At 48.5% G+C, this 22,408-nt stretch overlaps 1 protein-coding gene across 1 annotated transcript in view; it reads left to right on the top strand.

Moving 5' to 3' along the window:
- The first annotated feature begins 734 nt into the window (after positions 1-734).
- LOC105695242 (pikachurin-like) overlaps positions 735-22,408 on the top strand; it is a 67,499-nt gene continuing 45,825 nt past the window's right edge. Inside the window, exons 1-2 of the mRNA XM_012416613.1 lie at positions 735-843; positions 21,471-21,587. Coding sequence (XP_012272036.1) covers positions 735-843; positions 21,471-21,587 — 226 coding nt within the window. The remainder of the gene's footprint in view (positions 844-21,470; positions 21,588-22,408) is intronic.

The following is a 22,408-nucleotide window of genomic DNA, read 5'->3' as shown; positions in this document are numbered from 1 at the left end:
GTGGAAATGTCGCAGGTCGCCCTGTCTAAGGATACTAACCCTCGACTTGGACGATGCTTCATAATTGTATTACATACATGTGTACTAAATTTATATCACACGTTATGCATTTATTTGTAACTATGATATAAAATAAGTATGCCATGTCTGAGTAAAACTTCCATCAGAAATGTTATAAAATTCGCACAATTTTTTATAAATTTGAATTAGACGCGGCTCACCCGTTGAAGAATCGGGGGTCCCGAAAACGTGGAAATGTCGCAGGTCGCTCTGTCTAACGATACTCACCCTTGACGCGGTCGATGCGAATTCAACGAGCCTCTGGGTCGCGCTCTACGTGGCTCGGCGTGGATTTCTCGAAATTTTCCGATTCGGCGCGACTCGTCGCGCTCAGAGAGTGATTTTTCCCCGGATAGGGAGAGGAGGCTCCTCGATATCCGTTTTCCGTTCCGCGTAGTCGGAGCAGGGAGGAGAGACGGCGTGACGCGTGACGGCCGATATTTTTCAGGTGGATTTATACCGCCTAGGTGCGCGGACACACATCCGGCTGGTCGATTCGATCGGCCGATAAAGCGCGGTAAATTCGAATTAAGTCGCGCCTAAGGCCAGGGTCGCGAACCCAGAGCTTGGCGAACGCGACTCGCGAATTCCGCCCAGTCGGCCACCGGATATGCGAGAGTGAGGATTTTACCCCCCGCGACGAATCCCGTGGGGTGGATGTTAATTGCGGCAGAATGGCCGGACTCTGGGTTTGGCTCCTTCTGCTTATCGGCTGCTCAGCCGATGCCGTCCTCGCCCAGAACCCCGTCGAGGAGAAGACCACCTTCGAGGCAGCCTTTCAAGGTAAGCGGCGAGAATTATGCCCGATTTTCCGAAAATTCCGACCCCTCGCGATCGATCGAGCGATCAGAGTTGTTGACCCGGTTCTTCCGATGCCACGCGGAAAAATATCACGTGTAAGGGAAAGTTCTGTCGGTTTTCTTGTTCTTTTTTTATTTCCCCTTTTTCTCTGAAGAAGTGTACGTGTTCAAAATACGACCGAACTTTCTCTTACACCCCAATAGCGCACGCCGAGGGGCTGAAAACGATTTCCTTTGAGAGCCGATTGCCTTTCATTTCAAATGACACACAACAATGCGATTTGTTAAGAAGGGGCGTTCGGCCTGTAAATTCGGAGTGGTGATTTCCAACGATTTCTGCTTGCGATCTCCACGACGATTTCGGATGTGTGAACCTGGAATCCTGTTCGAGGCGCAAACAAAATTAACAGGCTCATTGGAATGTTTCTGTGACGTAGACGTTTGTGCCATATTTCTTTTTTTTTTTCACAAAAACCAGAGCTATTGAAAAAAATAAACAAATTCCGAAAATGACCATTTTAACGTTTTTCAGGCTCTGGGAGGCTCTGCATTTTCCTAACGCCAGAGAACCCATTAGAATCGAAAAATCCACAAATTTCCATGATTTCGGAATTTCTTTATCTTTTCGAACAGCTCTAGTTTTTGTAAGAAAAAGGAAAATTCCCCTAACAGAACTCAACATGACACAAATGTCTACATCACGGCAACATTCCAATTACCCTGTTCATTTTATTTGTGCCTCAAACTGGATTTCAGGATCACACGGCCGCCAATTTCCACGTTTCATGGGTTAAAATACATAATTTCTTGAGTGAATACCCCCTCGACTCTGTCTTTTGGTATTAACTATTAACAGAATTTCTACAAATGCTCTTGTACGGGTTGGTACGTTATTCCCTCGGTTAATCATCGACATTTATGTCGATGTCAAATTCATGCAAGTATCGCATGATTTTTTTTTTTTTTGGGGGGGGGGTCAGGTAATCGGGAAGAATATTTATATTATAAGTCATAATTGCCCCGTTTACCGGAAGTCGCCCTGGGATCGATGAATTATTCATTTTAACGACACGAGAGGCAACAGAGCTGGAGTAGAATTGAATTAACATTTTCTTCACTTGTTTCGAGGTGGCTAGGTGTACACGTACACGTGTATATATGGCTCCGGAAGAGCCGATTATCGGATTTTCGGATTTGCGAGAGGAGCTTTGTGCTCCGGGGGACGGAAAGAGAGAGAGAGAGAGAGAGAGAGAGAGAGAGAGAGAGAGAGAGAGAGAGAGAGAGAGGGGCGACGATGGACGTTTCTTTCCCGATAATCGAAGCCGACTCGAAGTATCTCTCAATTAAGGTCAGCTGGCTGTTGGAAAAACGTTTCCAATCGCCACTTGGTATCGTTCGGTTGGATATACCGAGTTCTTTGGGCGACCCATGCCGATTCCATTTTCGCCTCTCGCTTCGACCAGTTTACCGATGCAGCAAGTCGTGGCAAAAAGAAAAAAAGTACTCGCAGAGATATTTAATAAGAAATGCCGGCGAAACCTCGGCCCCTAATCGCGGTTTATTTTCCGCGGCAATTCGCCCGCTCGACACTCCGCCTGAAAATGAAGATGGAAGGAGCGGGTCGGGGGTTTAATTGCTTAAACGACGTCGGCTCGGGTAAACGGTTAACTTTTAATGGTAGTTTATGCACATTGCGTTAACCGCCCCACTCCACGCCCTTCTGGCCGCGTCTAGGAGTGATTTACCCCCTGCCTAGGGGTGACGGTTTCTTTTTTTTCCTTCCCCTTTTGTCACTTCACCTTCCTTTTGACTTTACCCCTTGTCGTCGTCACGATTCTAAATCCAGCGAATGCCATTTCGAAGGTCGACTTTTTTTTTACGATAACAGCGCGCAGCCGTGAAATTCACGAATTCGCGGATTTTTTCCGGGGTCGGAACGTGAAAATGGAACTATTCGTTTCAACATATTTTTCTTCCACTTATCATCATTCCGAGTGAACGAGATTTTGAAAATCGACATTTCCGCTGATGAAATTCTCAATTTTCTTTCTTTTGATTACACCCGAGAGCCGGAAATGGAACTATGTATATTAATCCTTTTCCGTTCCTCTTTTTATCACTCGAATGGACGAGATCTCGAAAGCCGACATTTTTGGCGATAACAGAGCGCAGTCGCGGATTTGTTTTTTTTTCTCGTTTTGTTTTTTTCGCGCCACTGCGGGACCGCGTTGAAAATGAAGATGGAAGCAACGGGCCAGGGCTTAATAGCTCGAACGACGTCGGGCCCGGCTAAACGGTTAACTTTTAATGGTAGTTTATGCGCTATGAGTTAAACCGCGGCCCTGGCCGGCAGCGACCGGGCGCGATTTCAACGCGAAACGCGCGCGAGCGGCGCAACCAGCGCACAAAGGGCTCTCCGTTACATTAACGTTAATTGTAAACGCCGTACACGGGGGCCGAGGCCCTCACCGAGGCTCATGGTGGGTCCATTTGCTAATGGCCGTTGAGCAATTAATATCTCTGCCAGTCACCGGGCTGACCCCAACCGAGTCGCTCGTTATCGCCCCTGAAGCTCGCCCTAAACAGGCTAAACATTCTCCTATAGTTCTGGGGGAAAAAAAAAGAAAGAAAAACTATAAGATCAAAGAAACGATCGTTTTGAAATATGAAATCATCGTAAGACCCTAGAATCGCGATATCTCGTTCCTGCCCCCCTGAAAAGAAGGACTGCCTCATTCCAATCGACCGATTCGAGGGGAGTTTCAATTTACCCGCAGGTGAAGGAAGGTTTCCAGGGTGCGGTAAAATTTCCGCAGAGGGGGATTGCAGACTTTCACGGCCGAAATCTTCGACCCGGTGGAAAAAAGCGTCGTTCGTCTCCATTACCCGAATTAAACAGCCGGACTGCCGGATAAAAGTGCCCCAGTTTCCCACCTCTTCGTCGAGGTGCCAGAAAGGAGGCGCTGCTCCAATACCCCACCAGGGTGGGCATATCTAATCGCCCCTGTTTCTTTCTTTTTTTGGTTCTTACTCAAAGTTAGGGACGATCTCTCCGCTTCTCCTCCCTTTCTTTACCCCCGAATTTATTTCCCATCTCAAATACACTTTCATTCAACCTGGATGCCATCTTGAATGTAGTTTCGTAGTGGTGACGAATTTTCAGAGCCTGCTCGAGGAGAACTTTTGGGGGTGATCGGGGAGGGGCATCGACCGCCGCGGGGGCAAGCACCCCCGGGACGTGTTTTCCAGGGGGTGCGAAGATCGGGGGTGGGCTCCACCTCCGAAAGCGGCATATTCGGGTCACTCGTCTGCCTTTGGTTCTTCTTGTTGCTTCGGTCTTTGGCCTTCTTTGCCCCCGCCCCCGATTCCCGCCACCCCGGGCGAAAAAGAGAAGCCGAGCTCGGCCCGGCGAAACTTGTCCTTTTCCCCCCACAACTAGGAGGGAAAACGGCGAGAAACGGATACGTTAACCCCCTTCTCCTTCCTTCCTTTCCCCCTTTACTTACCGACACTTTCGAGCATTTTCGCGCCCGGATTGGAACCGCCCCAGTTTCGCGCGTCTTTGATCGCTCCTCTTAAGACTCTGCTCTTGTCGCGGCACGCAACTCCCCTCGGCGAACCCTTTGCTTCTCAAAGGCGACCATTATGCAGGATGCTCGACTTCCGGACCGGGGAATCCACGGAGAGTGAATAAATGAATCGCTAAACGGCGCGCGAGGGACGGCAATCGAAATTAGGGTCGGACTTGGTGGTGTCGATGCTGGGCGGTGACGACAGTCTCGTAGACGGAACATGGCATCGCCGAAAGAAAAGGAGATTTTCGGAAAATCCATCCCAGTCGTCCTAAATATTTTGGAACGTTCCTCCCTGGACCTGTGAACCTGGAACCCAGTTTGAGGCATAAACAAAATTAACAGGCTTATTTGAATGTTTCTGTCATGTTGATGTTTGCGCCATGTTGAGTTTTATTTGTGCCATTTCTTTTTTACAAACCCTTTGAACACGGAGCCATTTCGACATATGGGCGAAATTCGTCGGACCGTGCAGGCAATATTGGACCAAACGTCGGGCGCCTTTAGGCGCTCTTAGGTGCCAAAGAGTTAAAAAAGAAAAGGTAAACAAATTCCGAAAATTACCGTTTTTACGTTTTTGTGGTTCTGGGAGGCTTCAAATTTTCCTAACGTCAGACAACCCATTAGAGTAAAAAAAATCCAATTTTCCACGATTTCAGAATTTCTTTATCTTTTTAAACCGTTTTGGCTTTTGTAAAAGAAATGCCACAAACAAAACTCAACATGACACAAGCGTCTACATCACAGAAATATTCCCATAAGCCTGTAAATTTCGTTTGTGCCTGAAACTGGATTCCAGGTTCACACAGCCCCCTGGACCGCCATTTTTTAGGCGAAATTTATCCTGAATTTAAAAGTCAAAGATTCTATCGAGTCTCGCGCCAAATACGCGTACAAGCGCGCATTGTCGCGGAACACTCATCCAGTAATTGTCCGTAAACTCCAGCTTATAGCACGTCGGAGAGGGCCGGAAATATTAATTCCAAAATCGCCAATTAAAATATTCGAAGCATTAAGAATGGATTTCGTAGATTGGAATTTTTTTGCGGATTTCTTTCTTTTTTTCCTTTACCCAACTTTTGTATTTCGCTCGGTTTCGGTTTGGCGGTGGCTTTCGGATTGCGGGGAGGATCCGTGGCCGATTCGGGAATAATTCCCGGGGGGATGTTCGTGCTTGTCAGGGTTATTTTCAGAAATACCGTCGAGAGCTTCCGCCGGTGTTTTCTAAAATACCCTCGCAATTTCCCGGTAAGGAAAACGAGGCAGCCTCTCGGTCCGTTATAAACCTCTTAGCCGCTCCGGTTCCCCGGTTCGAGTACTTTCCCCCTGTCTCGGCTTAACGTTTCTCTCGTTCACTCTTTTCTCTCCCGGTCTTCCCTCTGTTCCTTCCTCCCCCGGCACATTTTTTCCCCCCCTCTTTCAGTTTCAAGGTTGTTTTCCTCCTTTTATCGGCCTCCTCCACCTCGGCTCGGCGCTCTTGTCTCCCGCGGAAGACGAGAGGAGGAACGCCTTAAGCAAAGAAGGGGACGCGAAAGGGGAAACGAGTGTCTCCGGACCGGGGCAGGAATCCCTTAATTAAGGGACTCGACGAATCTAGGGATCGCAGAGTTTCCTCGGAAATTCTGAGACCCTCTCCGCCGGCCTGCGGATCCTCTTCCTGGGGAAAGGCGATTAGGGCGATCAGGATCTCGGGGGGGAAAAAAGAAAAAACCAGGATATCGCCGCAAAATGCAAAAAGGCAATAATGTTTGCAATTGCAACGAACGTAGATAGCAACCAGTTATTTTATTTCTTTTTCTTTTTTTTTCAGAGGCAATGCTTCCGCGTACTCTTTTCTTGGTTGTCGTTATATAGTTTTATTTTTCATCAGCCGGCCTTGTCGTTCGTACGAGCATCAACGAGATAGTTAAAGAGAGCCAACCGTGGAAATTACATTTCTATCCGATTTATTTTACCACGGGTAGATTTTATTTCCCATATCTGCCCCCGCCGATCGCTCTTAATAATCATTAAAAGGAATACTACGTCGAGATGGGAGGATCGTATGAAATATACTTTCTCAGGAGGCAATTCACTAGCTAAGGGATCTCAGAATTTCAGAGGGGGGTGTCTTCCGTCCCGACAAAATGGAGCCGTATTAAGGGCGGTATTTTACGGAGCAAAAGGTCGCTGAGCTTGCTCGGATTAGTCCTCTCCTCGGGGGGATAACTCTATCCGTGCCCATGGATACATAGGCACACTTTTCCACGTTTTATATGTGCCGTGTCTATGCTTATCCCCCTCTCCGGAACCACCCTGGAACGTTTTCCCCTCCTTGCCGGGCGGCGAGAATAAAATTGATAAAAAAAAAAGAAAAAACCCGGCCGTTTCGCGGTAACAAATGCTATTACGTGCGGTGGAAGCGGTTCATTCGGAATCGGTTAACCTCGATCAAGCGGAACTGAAATGGGGTGTCTCTCCGCAATGCCGCCAATGTCGGATTTATATATATATACGTTGAGATATATGTACGCGAGCATACATGTACATATATAAAAATACATATACACCCCCGTATAAGGACTTGTACTTTCCGACCGACATACGTTCCTCCGGAGGCTGGCTCGATTCGCCTCTTCCTCGGCAAAACGATATCCGTCGAAATCGATCGGCTCGAAAAATGGCGCCGAAGGGGTGGAAAGTCCGTCTCGTTTCCTCCGTAAATCGATTTCGTTCCCCGCGCAATAAATTTGTCCCTTTTAAATTGCTATTTCTCGTCCCTTTTCTCTCATTTTCTATTTTTTTCCTTTTCTTTTCTTTTTTTTCGTGCCGAGACTCGCTCCTCCCGTCCGGCGAGAACTCGCCCAGTCTTATCAATAGTTCGCCAAGGGGATGCAGTTTTAAGTGCACCGACGTGGGGGTTTTCCAGGGGCGAGAGAGGTGACTTTTAAGGGTGCGCTTAGCGATTCTTCGGGAATCGAAAGAGTCCCGGGACGAGATGGCGGATTCGTGGGAATTGCTCCAGGATTCTCAGGGGTGGTCTTGGCTTCTGGGAATTTAGGGTGGTTTTTAGGGGGAGTCCCGAAAGGGTGGCGCGAATGAGTCGCTTGCACACGGTGCAAGGTATTCGGCGGACTTAATTAAGTTCCCACCCCGCGAAGGAGGCTGATAAACTGCACCGCGGTCTTGTAAATCACCCCCGAGGGCTGGAATCCATTTAGTCGGATTTCCTCCCTTTGGTCTGTCAGAGAGCCCAGTCGCGAGGGTGGTTTTCAACCCGAAGAACGGAGCGGGCTATTTAATTTCCCATTTTTTAATTTTTTTTTCTTCCAGCCATTATCTGCGAAGGTATGCTCGAGTCCGAAGGGGTGCATTGCTTGGTATCTGAATATCGTGCACATTCGTCACTTTAATTGATATTAAATCCGTATTACGAGTCCATGATAGGAATTTAGGGGTGGGACACCCCGTGGTTGTAGCAGCTGACAGGGTTCCCCGTATGGAAGCCGTTCAGGGGGAAGATAATAATAGGGGCAGCAATAACAAGAAGGGTGGCAACACTAACGAGGTCGTCGCTCGATAAAAGAGCCGCTCGCCTGTTTCGCTGCCATTATTTCCCCCGTGCCGATTTCGCGCAAAGATGGCGACTAGCGAATAGGGGGTGGCTGTTAGGAAAATCACTGGAAAAAAGAAAGCAGTTCCGATCGTGGGGGTGATAAGTCGCCACGGAAGAAATTCCGGGATTTTTTAGAAGACCTCTCTTCCATTGCACCCCTAAGGTGCATCCCTAGAGCTCTCGCCGCGCACCTTAAGGTAATATCAAAGGGTCGTTCTATATCCATCGACACGTCAAAATATTTATTAGAAATACATGGCACTTTTAACCGTACAAAATTGCAAGGTCGTACGACTATCTAATTCAGTTTAAAGTAACCGGAATTCTGGTCCTTTTGACTGGACGTGTCATTTTTCAGAGTGGGATAATAGCAAAGAAATATTGACAAATGATTAATTGTCTCGCAGAAATTCAGGGATTCTTAAGGGAGCTTTTTCTTACACCCCCCGGTGAACTCGCTTCTGTACGTCAACCGCGAAGGGGGGTGGAGGTTCGTTGTCAACGTCTTATAACCTCATATCGCTTCTTCGGCACCCCGAAGATGCGAGCCCCCCCAGCGGTCCCTTCGCACCCCCTTTCGGGGGGCTTTAAACCGACATTCAGAGGACGCGGTGCATAAAGGGAAGCCGCGAACTGCAATAAAATGCACCCCACATTGTGCGCCCCTGTATTTTACAGCTTCGCCCGGTCCCCGCTCGAAATCTATATGAAGCCAATAGTACAAGTGGCTGAGCCCGGGTAATAAATTCGCGCTCACGCGTTCACATCCCCCGCGCCGAAACGCACCCCTTAAAACTCCGGCTAACTTTGCGGGGCCGTATTCAATGTACCGGCCTGAAGCTAACTCGCCGATTTGCATCTGGGGGTGGTTTATGGCGCGGACGGAGGAGCCTTGTATTCTTGTTATCCCGTGGGACGGCCTGGGACCCCCTGCGCAGGGGTTGAAGGGGTTGAGGTTAGGAGGGATCATCGTACCTCGGTGGAGGGAGTCGTCTTTGAGAGATTCCCTCGATCTCGGACGTTTCTAATTCCGAAAACCGCGGAAAAAAAGAAAATTCCAACGCGGAGCGATCGACCATGATCTTTGCGATGCCGCATTTTCGGACGTTTCGAATCTCGAAAATGTCGGGAAAGAAAAAAAAAAAAAAGAAGAAATTCACTCATTTCGGAGTAATCGGCCACTGCCCTTGATATCGCCTTAGCGAATCCTCGACAATTTCGGACGTTTCGAAACTCGAAACCTTTTGGGAAAAAAGAGTTCCTTCATGTCGAGATAATCGGCCGCCCTTTTCATCCCCCTCTTCCAAGTACACATTTGAGCCGCGAAAATCGGCGAACCTTGCGCGGCCGTTTTCGCGCCGATTTAAGCGAGCGTCGCGACGGAAAGCTCTCCTCGCTCGTTTTCCACGCCCTGGCGAGCTTTTCCGGGCCGGAAGTCGCCTCGTCGTTTCCGCTCAGTCCCCGGGAGCTTAATTACGAGCTTAGCGACGACTTTCGAGCCGGGGTTCCTTCTTCCCTTTTCCTCTCTTTCTCTCTCTCTCACCTTTTCCATTTTCGCCCCCGATTGCCGCGACGACGCGTCGAAGAGAGCAGCCGCTCCCGGTGGAGCTTTCCCGAGTTTTCCGATTTTTCCTGCGATTTTGCCCTCCCTTCCTCCCTCCTCCTGGCAAAAGTCCCCCTAGAGAGGAGGGCTCGCTTTCGGACGTCTCGCGAAAATCACGTTCACGACTGGACCGGACTCGAAAGCTCCGCTTTGAACTCCCGAACGAGGGCTCCTCGCCTCGATTTTACCCGGAAAAGTGGAAAAGCTTTTGTGGGCCAGGCGGAGGGGGCTTTGGAAATCTCTGGGAGACATTTGTGTACGCCCGGAGACGACGCGCTCCTTTGAGGCTTTGCATGTCTCGGGACCTCCCCGACGTATGTCGGCCATCCTCCACCCCGACGAGTCCTTTCACATGTAATCGCGAACTTGTATTCGCCAAGAGAAACAAGGTTCCGATAAACCCAAAGGGGAATTGCAAATATTCCTTTCTCCGCTTTTAGAAAACTCGCCACCTTTAGCGTTTCCCTTATTTATCAAAGGGAGAAAATCGCAAATGTTCCCCCCGCAACTTTTCCAAGACTCGCCACCCTCAGAATTTCCCGGATTTCGGACTCGTGGCTATCCTTTCTCGCTGCTTTTTATTTTTCTTCTTTTTTCTTCTTCTTGTCCCGAAGAACAGTTCCCCCCTTTTCCGGGGGCTTGCAAGCTGCCTCGTGATTTCGGAGGCGGAGGAAGCAACAAGTTCCGGCCGATCCGCCGCGGTTTTCGGGGCTCCGGAACGTGCATCTCTCTGCACTCCTCCTCGGGGCGTAAGGGCGTAAACGCAGAAATATTCAGCGAGAGTTTAAAAACAGAATTCCAGGATTTATTCTCTTATGCACATATTTGTTCTTTAATACGTACACGTGAGGAAGAAATTCATTGAACCAACGAAAGATTTATCCGAGCAATATTCCAAAGAAATTTCACGTTAATTCAGAGAATAATTACTCGACTTAAATAAAGCTCAAATAAATTGTCATAGTTACAATGAAGTGTTGCACGTTAAATTTACTCGAGTTTATTTGAGGGAAATAATTATTTGTGACGTCACAGATCAAAGAATTACATGATGTAATGACTTTTTTCTTTTCTTTTTTTTTTCAGTAGAGGAAATGGCCGATCCCTATGTCACGATACTCAGTCTCCTTTTTTCATGTTCAAGTTCTTTAGCAAGTAGCGTTTCGGCGCCTTCTGGCGCAAATTGGTCGCTCCGCAGGATGTTCGAAATTACCGCGGTCCTGTAATTAATGGCGCTCCGATTTCGCAGGTTGGCTCCTCCTTTTTCGAACTTTCCTCCCTAATGTCGGCCCTGTCCTCGATTCCGTTTCCGCCCCCGTCATTCCTGACAAACTTTGCCGAGGTTAACGGGCTTTCGACGATTTCTTGGCGTCGAGTCGCTCCGTCACCATTAAGCTCGATTTACGCCCGTCCGATTCGTATCCGTTCCGCATCCGTATCGTACACTGACGGACATGAATGCCTCCCTTGACCGTTCCGGATATATTTCCGCCAGTTTAACTAGGGAAGTCATTCTTGTCCGCCCCTGTACAGGACGGATACGGACCGGATGTGTGTCGACCTCTAACCCTTTAGTTACGAAGTGCCACTATAGTGACTTCCACCACTTCAGAATTTCATTATTTTCGCCGGTATTCAGGATTTGAAACGGAAAAGATTTGCCGGTCGCGAATTTATTAATACTCGAAATCACGAGGAAATCATTTGGAAATCGTTGAAAACCACCGGACAACCGTCACAATTTTGAGGCCGAACATCACTTGTTACCAAATGGCATTGTTGCTTGTCATATGAAATCAGAGACGGTCATTCGATAACAAATGACGTTCGGCCTTACAATTGTGACAGTGATTTCTAATGACATCCACGTGATTTCTATCATCGAAATCCATTGTTTCCTGAGTGGATACCCCCTCGATTAAGGGCAATCGATTATCAAAGAGGGAGATCGAGTTCACGGTATCCCAAGTGTCCCTCGTGGAGATTACTCTAAAGGGTTAACGCCGAATTATCCATCCTAACAATTTCTAGAAACGTTTTCGCGAATTTGAATCTTAACGAGTCGAGAAAGAAACGCCGTGAAAACGGCGGGGATATAACGCGGGGGTTGAAACCCCGTCGAAGGGGCGATTCGCGAAAGCGGAGCAGGGCTCGGCATAATTGATCCATGACGTTTCAGAGAAGAAGGAAAGTTATGTCGGAGTTCGCCCCCTTCTCCCCCCCCCCCGGTCCCGAAATGGGGGAAGTTATGACCAAGTTTCTTCTCGGGGGGCGGCAGAAAAGGCTGGGGAGGAAAGTTCGGGATATACGGCCTTCGCACTCGTTAACCGAAGTCGAGGGCCCAATCGAAATAGTCGAGTCGAACTCTTTGATTCTGCCGGGGGAGGCAAGTTGGTCTTTGAATTGGAAGTTAGGGTTGTCTTCTCGATCGGTTTAGCAGGGGGGGGGTCGATCGGTCGTTTTCGGATTTTTCTCTCGACGATTTTGTCGAGTGTATTCACGGTTGGATTGAAAATTTCGATAATCGCGGTCGAAATCCGATGAGAATTTTCGATGAAAATCGGTTCGGCCTATTTTGGTGAAAATCATTTCGCCATCCTCGGTTCAAAATCATATCCAATTTCGAGATTCGCGGTTTAAATCACGTTGGAATTTTCGATGAAAATCGTTCGGCATCCTTGATAAACGTCACCTCGACATCCTTGCCGAAAATCATTTTTGCACCCCGCACCCGAAAGGAAGCTATTTCCCCGTTCATCGGGAGATATTGTTGATAAAATTCCGCCTTTACCGTATGAAATCGCGATTTGGCACTCTGAAGACATATCGACGCCCGATTTAATCTCCCGCCACCCGATCCCGCTTTCAGAGACCTGAAAAACTCTTTCAGGATGGAGGTAACATTCTCGATGAAAGTCAGAGCGAACCTCGATACAAGAGATGTACGAAAATTTCTCATTTCTTATTAAAACAGGCTGAGTGCCTCCGTGCACTTGGCGCGGGACTCTACCCTGTGTCGGGGGTGGGTAAATCCCGGCAGGGAATGCCAGGGTCACCTGGGCGATAATTGTTTCCTCGACGGGACACGTTCGCCGATATTCGGGACTTGGGGGAGGAATCTATCAGGCTCCCTCCCTCTCTTCACCCCGGCGATGATTTGTCGCCGGCAGATGTTCACTTCCGTAGATATCGGAAAGCGATCGCTTCCGTCACTATCATTCATTGCTTTCCAGTCGGCGATATTAAATGGCTCCCACGGACCGGTCGATGGGGGGGTTAATGCCACCAAGGGGGGGTATTAATTCGAGGGCGCGACATTTACGCGAAGCGCGAGCCTATCGATCGTTTTCAGGGATTAGTTTGACCCCAAAATTCATGGGGGGGCGGGGGGAAGTCCCCCAATTGTGCTGGATATTTACTTAATGCTTTTGCCGCGTTTTTCATCCGGCTCGAAAGGGGACGTTAAAAATATATCCCGGTTTGTTTGCGCCGGTTTTCAGGAATGGCGCTCCCTCCGTTATTGCCTCCCGAATTCCCCCAGGAATTGGCAACGTCGAGGTAGAAACGGGGAAAGTGGAGGGAAGGAAAAATGAGGTCTTCCTTGGGCTACTCGGTTGAGTCGCGACCTCTTTGAGGTGTGACGTCAAAGACATGCAAAAATTCTCCTCCGGCGGAATCACAGACCCCAGTTGGTTTGCCTCTCCTTTAATCAGTGTTCTTCCTTCCGATTGCTCCTAATCCTGGAGAAGAGGCTTCGTCTTCCGTCGGGGAATTCATCGCATCCTCGCCTTGGTGGGGACCTTCTTCGTTCTTCTATATCCTTACGTAGGACTTTTCTTATGGGGAGTTTTTCCCGGTTTCCTCATTTTATTAGGTTCTCTTCTTCGTTGAAATCTTCTGTTTCGTCGAGTCGTCTCCTTTTGGCGAGTTTTCATTTTTAAATCCTTCTTAAATTTTCTCCTTTCGATGGATTTTCTCATTTCGTAAGGTCCTTTAGCCTTGAAGGGTCTCCCCTTTCGTCGGGTTCTCTCATCTCGTCGAGCCCTTAGTCGAAACCTCCCTTTTCGTCGGGTCCTCCTGGCGAATCCTGAGGGATCCTCCTCTGGATTTCGTGGAGCTTTCCTCTCTGCCTCCGTACTTAATTTCGGTCATGTGCCCGGGTGTCGCGTCGTCGGGAATCGAGCCGACGACGGACCTCTTTATCGAGGTCTTTTGAGCTTAGTTAAGTTGGGTACACGCTCAATTAGACGCGGGGGGCCCTCCTCGTGTCCGAGGGCACAAAAGCTCTTAAATAGCGAGCATACAGATACGGAGGTGCACTTCAGTCGGCACGGGGTTGACTTTGAAGTCGGACCACCGTTGACTGACCCTCGAGTCGAACTTCAAAAGAGCCGGTTCGCTTTTGTTTTTTCCTCTCGCACTTGTTGAGCCTCTCCGCCCTGCGTTCCCCGACACAAAATGTCCACCGAAAGGTCGGAATAATTATTGTCACGTGTCCTCTTCAATAACGAGCCATCCTTACCAAGGTGCACCCGAGTTTCCGGGCTGACCCGAGGAGCGCCGCTCGCCGGAAACATTTGTCATCTCGCAACGTAGCTCGTTCGCGATACGAAAAAATGTCCCCCACAAAAGTTGTCGACCACATTGCGAGGAGTAATGTTCGTCTGTGACATTTTTCCATATCACGCCTCGTTGAAACAGAAACTTGCGTTTAACCGGAGCGCCGCTGCGAGCTAACTCCCAGAGGTTTACACGGTTTCGAGCGCGAACAAGTGTAACGTTTCTTGTTCCGGCGACACAAAAAAAGTCTACGCGAAACACGGTTTCTAGTCGTATCGACTTCTGAACATTTTTCGACAGTGGGCATTATTTTTTTTTGTCCCGAAGAACATCGGATGAGCTGCCGTTCTATCTGGCTGGAAAATGCGTTTCGATTAAATTGATTTCGATTATTTATTTCTTATAAGAAAAAAGGAAGGGCTCAATCCTTCTTTTTCCCTGCGGGATGGGGGGACAAAAGGGCGATAAGGAACTCATTTCGTCCCTTCTATAATCAATGTAAATTCCTCCAAGGAGATCCCGGGGTCTCGTGTCCTTCTTCAAAGGTTCCTTTAATCGTCCCGATTCGGGATTTTAAATCGTTCGATTTAATGGCCGTGAGGGATTAAACGGTAAAAGTAATTCTTCCTCGATTCCCAATTCGGCCGACTGGACTTCCACCTTCAATTCCTCCTCCCGAGCAGAATCTACGTCGGCAATTATTCCGAGCGTGCAATCTTTAATTTCCCCGGAGTAAGAAAAGGGATTAAAAATAAATGGGGGAAAAGAAAAATGAAAAAAAATTAGACGAGCTTTTCAGCCGGAAAAAAGGTATCATTTCGTACAGAGGAAGAAATCGGCGAAATATGATAGCCGGAGTTAACAGCTGGCTTTCAGCGTCGGATTCAATTTTTAAAATGGCACTTTTCCGACAGACTTCTCGCGCTTCCCTTCCCTGTAAGATATCGGAGGAGACTCGACGAAGCTCGGATTTGCTTGATCGATTCTATTGGATCACTGGAGGTGACACTCGAGGCGCGATCGATGACAAAAATTGAAATCACCGATGAAAGATTAAACCGTAGACTCGATATTCGCGGGCCCTCCCGATATTCGCTCGATAGCTGCATGAATACATGTATATCTATTCATATATTTTATATACGTATACACGTACACTCGCATCTAGATGTTGACGTGCGAATATCGCAATATCGCCTGCTCGTAAAGCTGTGAATATGAAACGAATAGACGAGCGCGGTATTCGGGTGGCGGAGGGGGAGGCGCCGAGAGCCCCGCGAATTTTTTTTTCTCCTTTTTTTCCCCCGACCATGGCGGACATTTTCGAAATTTTCAAATCCTTCGAAAACACCGACCAGGCAGTCCGAAATTGGATCTGGGAGCTTGGTCCCGTAATTCCCGCTCTTTATCCGGCAGGGGGTGAATTTCAAATCCGCCGAGAAAATGATTCCGTAAATAATCGAGTTATATAAGCGAGATATAGTATAATTATTTTTGTGTCGTCCCTTTTGTTTTCTTTCTCGAGGAACTCTCAAAATTCTCTTATAAAGCTTCCCACGGTTGGAAGGAGCTTTCGGGATTGGTCGTAGTCCACGGGGGGTCGCCTAAACGTTCCCGTCAGTCCGAAACTCCGCAAAGGGGGCTCTCTCTCGGCGAAATATGCAGGTGAAAGGAAATCCGGCAATTTGGAGTCCGAATCCTCCCCGGTGTATGGGGTGGCCGTATACAATGGGGAGAGATATGAGGGGTGAGAATATGCCCCGTCAAAGGAATACCTCGGAAGAATTTAAAGTTCCTCGGTTGAGACGTAGCCTCCCCCGGGGATGGTTCACCCTCGAAGCCCTAAACTCCGTAATTTCGGTATCGGAGTCGGTTCCTCCCCTTTCCTCCCCCCGGGTTCTCCCTTGGTTACCCCCGGCGGCAGGGAGCTCTCTTACCGATAATTAGATGACCATCGAAGTCAACTGGCTTTCATCTCTTCTCATCTGAGGGGCTCGGTCGTTTTTGAATTCCGACTTCTTTGGGCTGGGGGTGAGGGGGAGACTCCCTTTCCGGTATTACTCGGCCCAGAGCCATCCGAGAAAAGGCCGGGTTTCCATGGCGACGAATTCTCCACGGAGCTGCCCGGGAGCGGACTCGCCCCCGGAAGATGCCCAGCCTCCACGCGCCAAACAACCCCGAAAAGGCACGACCCCCTGAAGGTGGATGAATTATTTATGCAGCTTTTCAATTAGGTCCCGGCGCCGGGAATTTGCATTCCTTGCTGGGAATTGTTCCTTGGAGAGTGCGCCCTGGACCGCGCGGGATGCTGCGCCGCGTCGCGAGAGGGCTGGACCTCGCGACGCGGAGAATGATAAGAGCTTTAAGAGGATATTAAAGAGTAGGCATATATATATATGTATATATTTACTTTAAATTTACCGCTAAAATATTAATAGCGACCATACCGGTAAATTTAAAGTATTACAAAATTGTAGGTGCAACAAAAATATCTGTAGACATTACAGGTACGGTCGGTTCAGTTCATACATTTCTTCTTCTTTTTTTTTTTTTTCAATTTCATTGATTCATCGAAATATTTTTCCGCGTATGCAATTATTCCTGTAGGGAGAGTGTAACTTTATCAGCAATGCTGCCCTTTGCTGGACGTGCACTTCTTTAAGACGTACCCTTTTTTTTGTTTTCCGTGGACTGCCATGGTCTTGCATTTTTTGCGAGATGAAATCGAGTTCCCTGTTAAATCTGAAAGCATTGTTCCGTTTAGACTACCCGTGTACGAGGGGCACTGCGAATCGCGAATGCAAAGCCATAGTCCAAGGCGAGCAGTTTCTTGGCGGAACTGGGCCGCGATTTCGAGGGTTAGGACCGAATGGACCCCTTTGAGGGCGTTTCGGAGCAAAGGAGCCAGGGGGTCCAACTTGTCCCGCGACCGAAAAAGAATCCGCCTCTACCGATCCGGTCCGGGGGTGTACCTTTGATCCGTGATGCGTGCGACGTCGAGCCGCGCTCTTTGATTAATCGCTCGTGGATAAACCGGGCGAGAAGTAGGACGTAAAGGCTGGCCGAGAATTTCCGAGGCCCCCCCCTCTAGAGAATATTTCCCGGGGTGGATTCCGAGGGATTATTTTTCCCGGCGCTTTGAGCGCATTTCCATTTCCCGGGGATACCGCCCTCCACCCTTTACGAGGACGTAGGTAGAATGTCGGCGGGAAAGGACCTCGAGGTCGCACCATTTATCGCGCCGACATTTTTCGGGCCCCCCTCTAATGACAGCAATACGGAGGAAAGCAATTACGAGCTGGCACCTCCGACAGGGTGCTCGGAAAAATGGCCAACCCATCCCCCCGTCGAGAAGGGGTTGAAGTGTCGGGTGAAATGAAAACGTCGAGCGATGCGTTTCCTCGGCGTGAATCAACGTCGCGAGGGGCCCCGGGGCCCTCGGTGATTCCTTTGGAATTTCAACGGAGCATTCGTCAACCCCCGCCCCTTCTGCTTTTTTCCAACCCACCCCCTCGGGATTATTTCGCCAGAGACCCGCCACTCGCGGCCTTCCTTTGAAAACCCGTTGCCATCCCGTTAACCCAGATGCGCGGCTTCGAGTGGGACGCTTCCCTCTTTTTTTTCCACCCTTTTCCTCCCTTTCTTGACGACCCCACCCCCGCCGGTTTTCCGCTTTCACTCGGGAGGACCTGTTGGAAAAGAAGACTTGAGACGGGCGGAAACAAAAGATCGAATCTCCGTGAAATAAATCCACCCTCTCCTGGCTTCGAGGGCTGATGAGAAATTTCCACCCCTCGAGGGCTGAGGACCTCCCCTGCAGGGAAATGCACTGAGAGTCGAGTGCATCCTCGGTTGGAATGCTCGAGTCGAATTGCGGATTTTTTCGTTTTTCGTCGCGATCGCTGAATTGTTACTCAATTGTTGGCCAATTAAATGGAGGAGCGGAGGATTGTTTCTTCTTATCTGAATTTATTTCTTACTTTCCTTTAATCATTGCAGTTGAATTTATTATGGGTGGGTGCCCACGTGGCGATAAAACACAGCGATTTGTAAGTTTAGTACCTGAAAGTCTTGTACGATCAATTATGTATTTCACATGAAATCAACATCCATGAATAAATGTATGAGATTCAACAAAATCATTGCTCTACCGTAGCCGATTGTAAGCAGATATCAATTTCGGAAATGCAGTAGATTAGTGATTACCTTTTTACGTTTTATGGATGCGCGAAAATAATGAATTCTCATTGGTTACCTTTTAATGCTCGGTAGTTTCAACAATATTCCTCGTACATTTTCCGATTCGACTTTCTTGCGCGGTTTTGTGAAAGGAATATACATATATATTCTTTACATACGTTAAAGTTTATATATAAGGTGGATGATGGTGGTTTACCCTGGATGTAGGATACACGCATCAGTTAAATTTGTGCAGGCCAGTTAGCACAGATTTATCGTTACGCGCACCTTAAGTGCCGTTAATAATGTAAATCTCATACATGTTCCATGAATTCATTGCAGTCTCATTTTCCTTCTAACGGTGACAGTAGATTTTGGGGACTCGACTTGGAGGTGTCTTGTTAGCGCCGCGCAATTCCGGGATCGAAAGTGCATTCTGCACCGCAGAAGAAGAGCGGTTTCCCATCCGAAGTGTGCACCTCGCTAAGTACAGGGAAGTCGCAGCGAGGTGCAGCCCGGAGCTGCACTCGGCCCCGGAACTTTATGCAAACTCCGCGATAGGAGCTTAGTTCTCTCTCTCTCTCCCTCTCGTGCTGCCTCTTGCGTCTGTAAGCTCTCTGTCTCCCTCTCTGGCTCTATCTCTCCCTCTCTTCGCGTAAGCTCCACTCGTTTACTCGGCCGACCGTACGCGTATGTCAGCCGCGGATAAGGGCGACATTCTGAAATAAGAGCCCCGGCTCCGAAAATCCTCTCCGCGGCGTTAATCATTTTTTTTACGAGAAACCGTAACGATACAATTTACCGCGAAGAACAATCTGTCTTCGTAATGCCTAACCGGATGCCCGAACAATATTCCTGGCCAGAGAATCCAGTATAAGGGGCATTATCAGGGATTATCGTCGCCTCGATTTAAGGGCCGCTTCGAAAGAATTACTGCATCGCGCCCGCCGTGGATGCAGCTGGTGCATGTCCCCATCTTGCACCTACGATTGTGTCCGGCTATGGGTCAACTAATGCACCTTAAACTACGTAAACCCTTTATAGGGTGCTCTTATGGGGGGCGGAGCAAACATATTGGTCGTCGAGCCCTGGATTCACCAGATTATGAAGGTATTACCTAGCTCTGCGCAGGTGGGCGCAAGATGCACCCTGCATTCGAGCCTGCAAGTGGCTCCGGGCTCGTTATGTTAGAATTCAATTATTCACTTTACCGCCCGGTATTAACTTGAAGCATCGTCACGTATAATCTCCTTCCAAGTGATTTTTCTCCCCGATTAAAATCACCGAAGCGAAAGTGCATCCTCGTCAACGAGGAGGATCTCACCAGGGTCCCTTAAATTTACTCACACCTGAGTCTCAAATGACTCATTGTGTTGTTCATTTTTTTTTTCATTTCTATTTCATTTCTTTAACGGAAATTATATTGCATCGGTGCGATACGTTGAAGGCTTCCGATGTCTCATTTTTGGCCCTCGACATCCTTTTAGAATCGATTTGAAAGTGCATCCTTATCAACAAAGATGTCTTCAGGGCAAATTTCCCCACATATGAGTCTCAAAGTATTCAATTTCATTTTTCACTGTTTTTTCTAAATTTCTATTTTATCTCTTTCACGGAAATTGTGTCGCATCGGCGCGACACGTCGAAGGCTTCCGATGGCTCTTTTTTGGCTCTCGACACCCTCTTAGAACTGAATTGAAAATGCACCCTTATCTTCAAGGAAGATCTCTTCAGGGAAAATTTCCCCACATATGAGTCTCAAAGTATTCAATTTCATTTTTCCCTGTTTTTCTAAATTTCTATTTTATCTCTTTCACGGAAATTGGGTCGCATCAGCGCGACACGTTGAAGGCTTCCGATCGCTCTTTTTTGGCCCTCGATACACCCTTAGGGGCCGACGAGGCGCTTCTGGGGCAGCTTCGCGCAATTCTCTCACCCCTTGGATCGATATCTCACGAGTACACGCCGACTCGGGGGTGGCGAGCTATACGGCGAGGGTTTGACGAGGTTCTTGCCGCTTTACAGAAGCTCCCGCCACGGGAACCGGAGGACTGTCCCGACGAGGTGGTAAAGCGATGGACGGGTCGTCGTTTTCTTTCGCCCCCAGAGCCACGGGGTGGCGGGGGAAATGTCACCCCGATCTCGCGCCTCGGGGGGTGGTCGCAGGAAACACCCGAGAGCCGGCGTGAAAAATACGTCCGAGGACTGCGTTTAATTTCCCCGGCGCGTTTTTCCACCCCCTCGGATTTTAACCGAAATGAGATAAAAATGAGACCCGAGAAACGAGGTAAAAAAATGGCCCGGCTCGTTTCTCCGTTTCAATACCTTTCATCGTTTCCTTCCTTTTTGGAGTTTCATTTTTCCGCTACATAACAAGTCAACTCGTGATACGAATTTGATTGGACAAAATGGTCAAAACTGATTTATCAAAAAGTAGGCCCCAACATTCATTCTTTGCTACGGAATGGACCGCGTATTAATTAATAATGTATTCCCCGGCACTGGTAGTCACGTTTTTCCGCCCATTGTATTACTATTTACGCGTGCATTTATTTCCAAGAAATAAAAACTAAGCGCCAAGGAAGATTATCCGTGAACTTATCGAATAGTTCAATATTAAAGTCCAAAGGCGCGGTGGCAGTCTGGACTTCGGGGATATTAGGAATTCTTATCCGCTCTGGAACTTCAGGGCTTCTGAATACCCGACGAGGGGGTGGAGATTCCAGGGCAGGGTGCCATCGACGCCGTCCCGACTGTCCAATCGTTAATCGTTGATTGCTCTGTCCAAATGACGCATAATAGGCGGTATCCCCTCGACCGAGCTATTCGTTATGCACGCGCGTATGCACCTGCACTGGCATGCATTTCGGTGATGTTGGCACACGTCTCTTTAGGAGAGGGTTCGATTTGCAGGGGGGAAATATTTCCTGACCTTGGTCTGATAATTAGATTACCACACCAGGGAGACGATGCTCTCGGTGCAGCGCGCGGTGCAGCATTCGGATGCACTTTTCGACGAGCGACCTCTTCGGTTAGGAGGTTCTTTTTCTTTCATTCTCCGAAAGAGCGAAAAAATGAATAACCGAAATTTCCGATTGCAGGTAGATGCGGCCACGGTTCGCCGTGCGAGCAGCTCTGCTACGAACTTCACGATGGGATGTACGAGTGCGACTGCAGGGACGGGTACATACTTCATAAAAATGGATACAGCTGCGCCGGTGAGTCTCGAGCTTCCTTTACCTCGCGGCCCACTTTACAATTCTTATTCCGTGGAAAGCCCTCGAGAGAGCACTCCTTCACGGCGGCCGAGTACTTACGGATACACGGGAACAAGTACTCACGCATTCGCCGATCGGAGCCCGTACCTCGAGCACCTAGAATTGCTTGAATTACTCGAATACCGGCGACTATCCATCCAGATTGTCCGAACTGAAGAGCGAATCCATTTTCTTCCCGCTCTGCGGCGTACGCGTGCGAAGTGCACTTCTCATATTTCGTATAAAGAATAAGAAGTAAGATATATAAAAAGGAAGAGCATACTTTACAGAAATATTGGGGGTATTCATCCAGATTGTCCGGACTGAATCGAGTGAATCAATTTTTTTTTTCTCCCCAAGGGGTATATGAGTGCAAAGTGCCCGCCTCAAGAACTCCTCATAAGATGAGATACTTATTAATTGATTACACATCATCCCCAGAGATCTCCGGATTTATTCGTCCAGTAATATCGAGATGGATTCTGAAGTCGTGGCCCTCTTTGAGCTCCGGATTTCTGCAGCGCCCGGAATAATTTAAATGGCAGCCGGTACCGGTCGAAAAAATTATGGGGTGGATTTAAAATCATAGAGCGAGTGCGGTAAGAGAGACTCGGAAAAGACGAAGAGTAACCGGGAGTAGGCACCTGTAAAGGGAGGAGCGTCGACTCGTTAATGACGTCGCGGAACCGCAGCGTCTCTGTAGCGTTCGCAGGGGGTAGTTAGAGAGAGTACACGTCTAGTGGGCTCGGTACCGGCACTAACTAGTAACCATACCCTCGTGC

The sequence above is a fragment of the Orussus abietinus genome, unplaced genomic scaffold (assembly GCF_000612105.2).
Source record: "Orussus abietinus isolate OABI.00-Male unplaced genomic scaffold, Oabi_2.0 scaffold156, whole genome shotgun sequence".
Taxonomy (NCBI): Eukaryota; Metazoa; Arthropoda; class Insecta; order Hymenoptera; family Orussidae; genus Orussus; species Orussus abietinus.
Note: the sequence above shows the minus strand (reverse complement) of the source record. Positions and strands in the feature narration are given on the sequence as shown.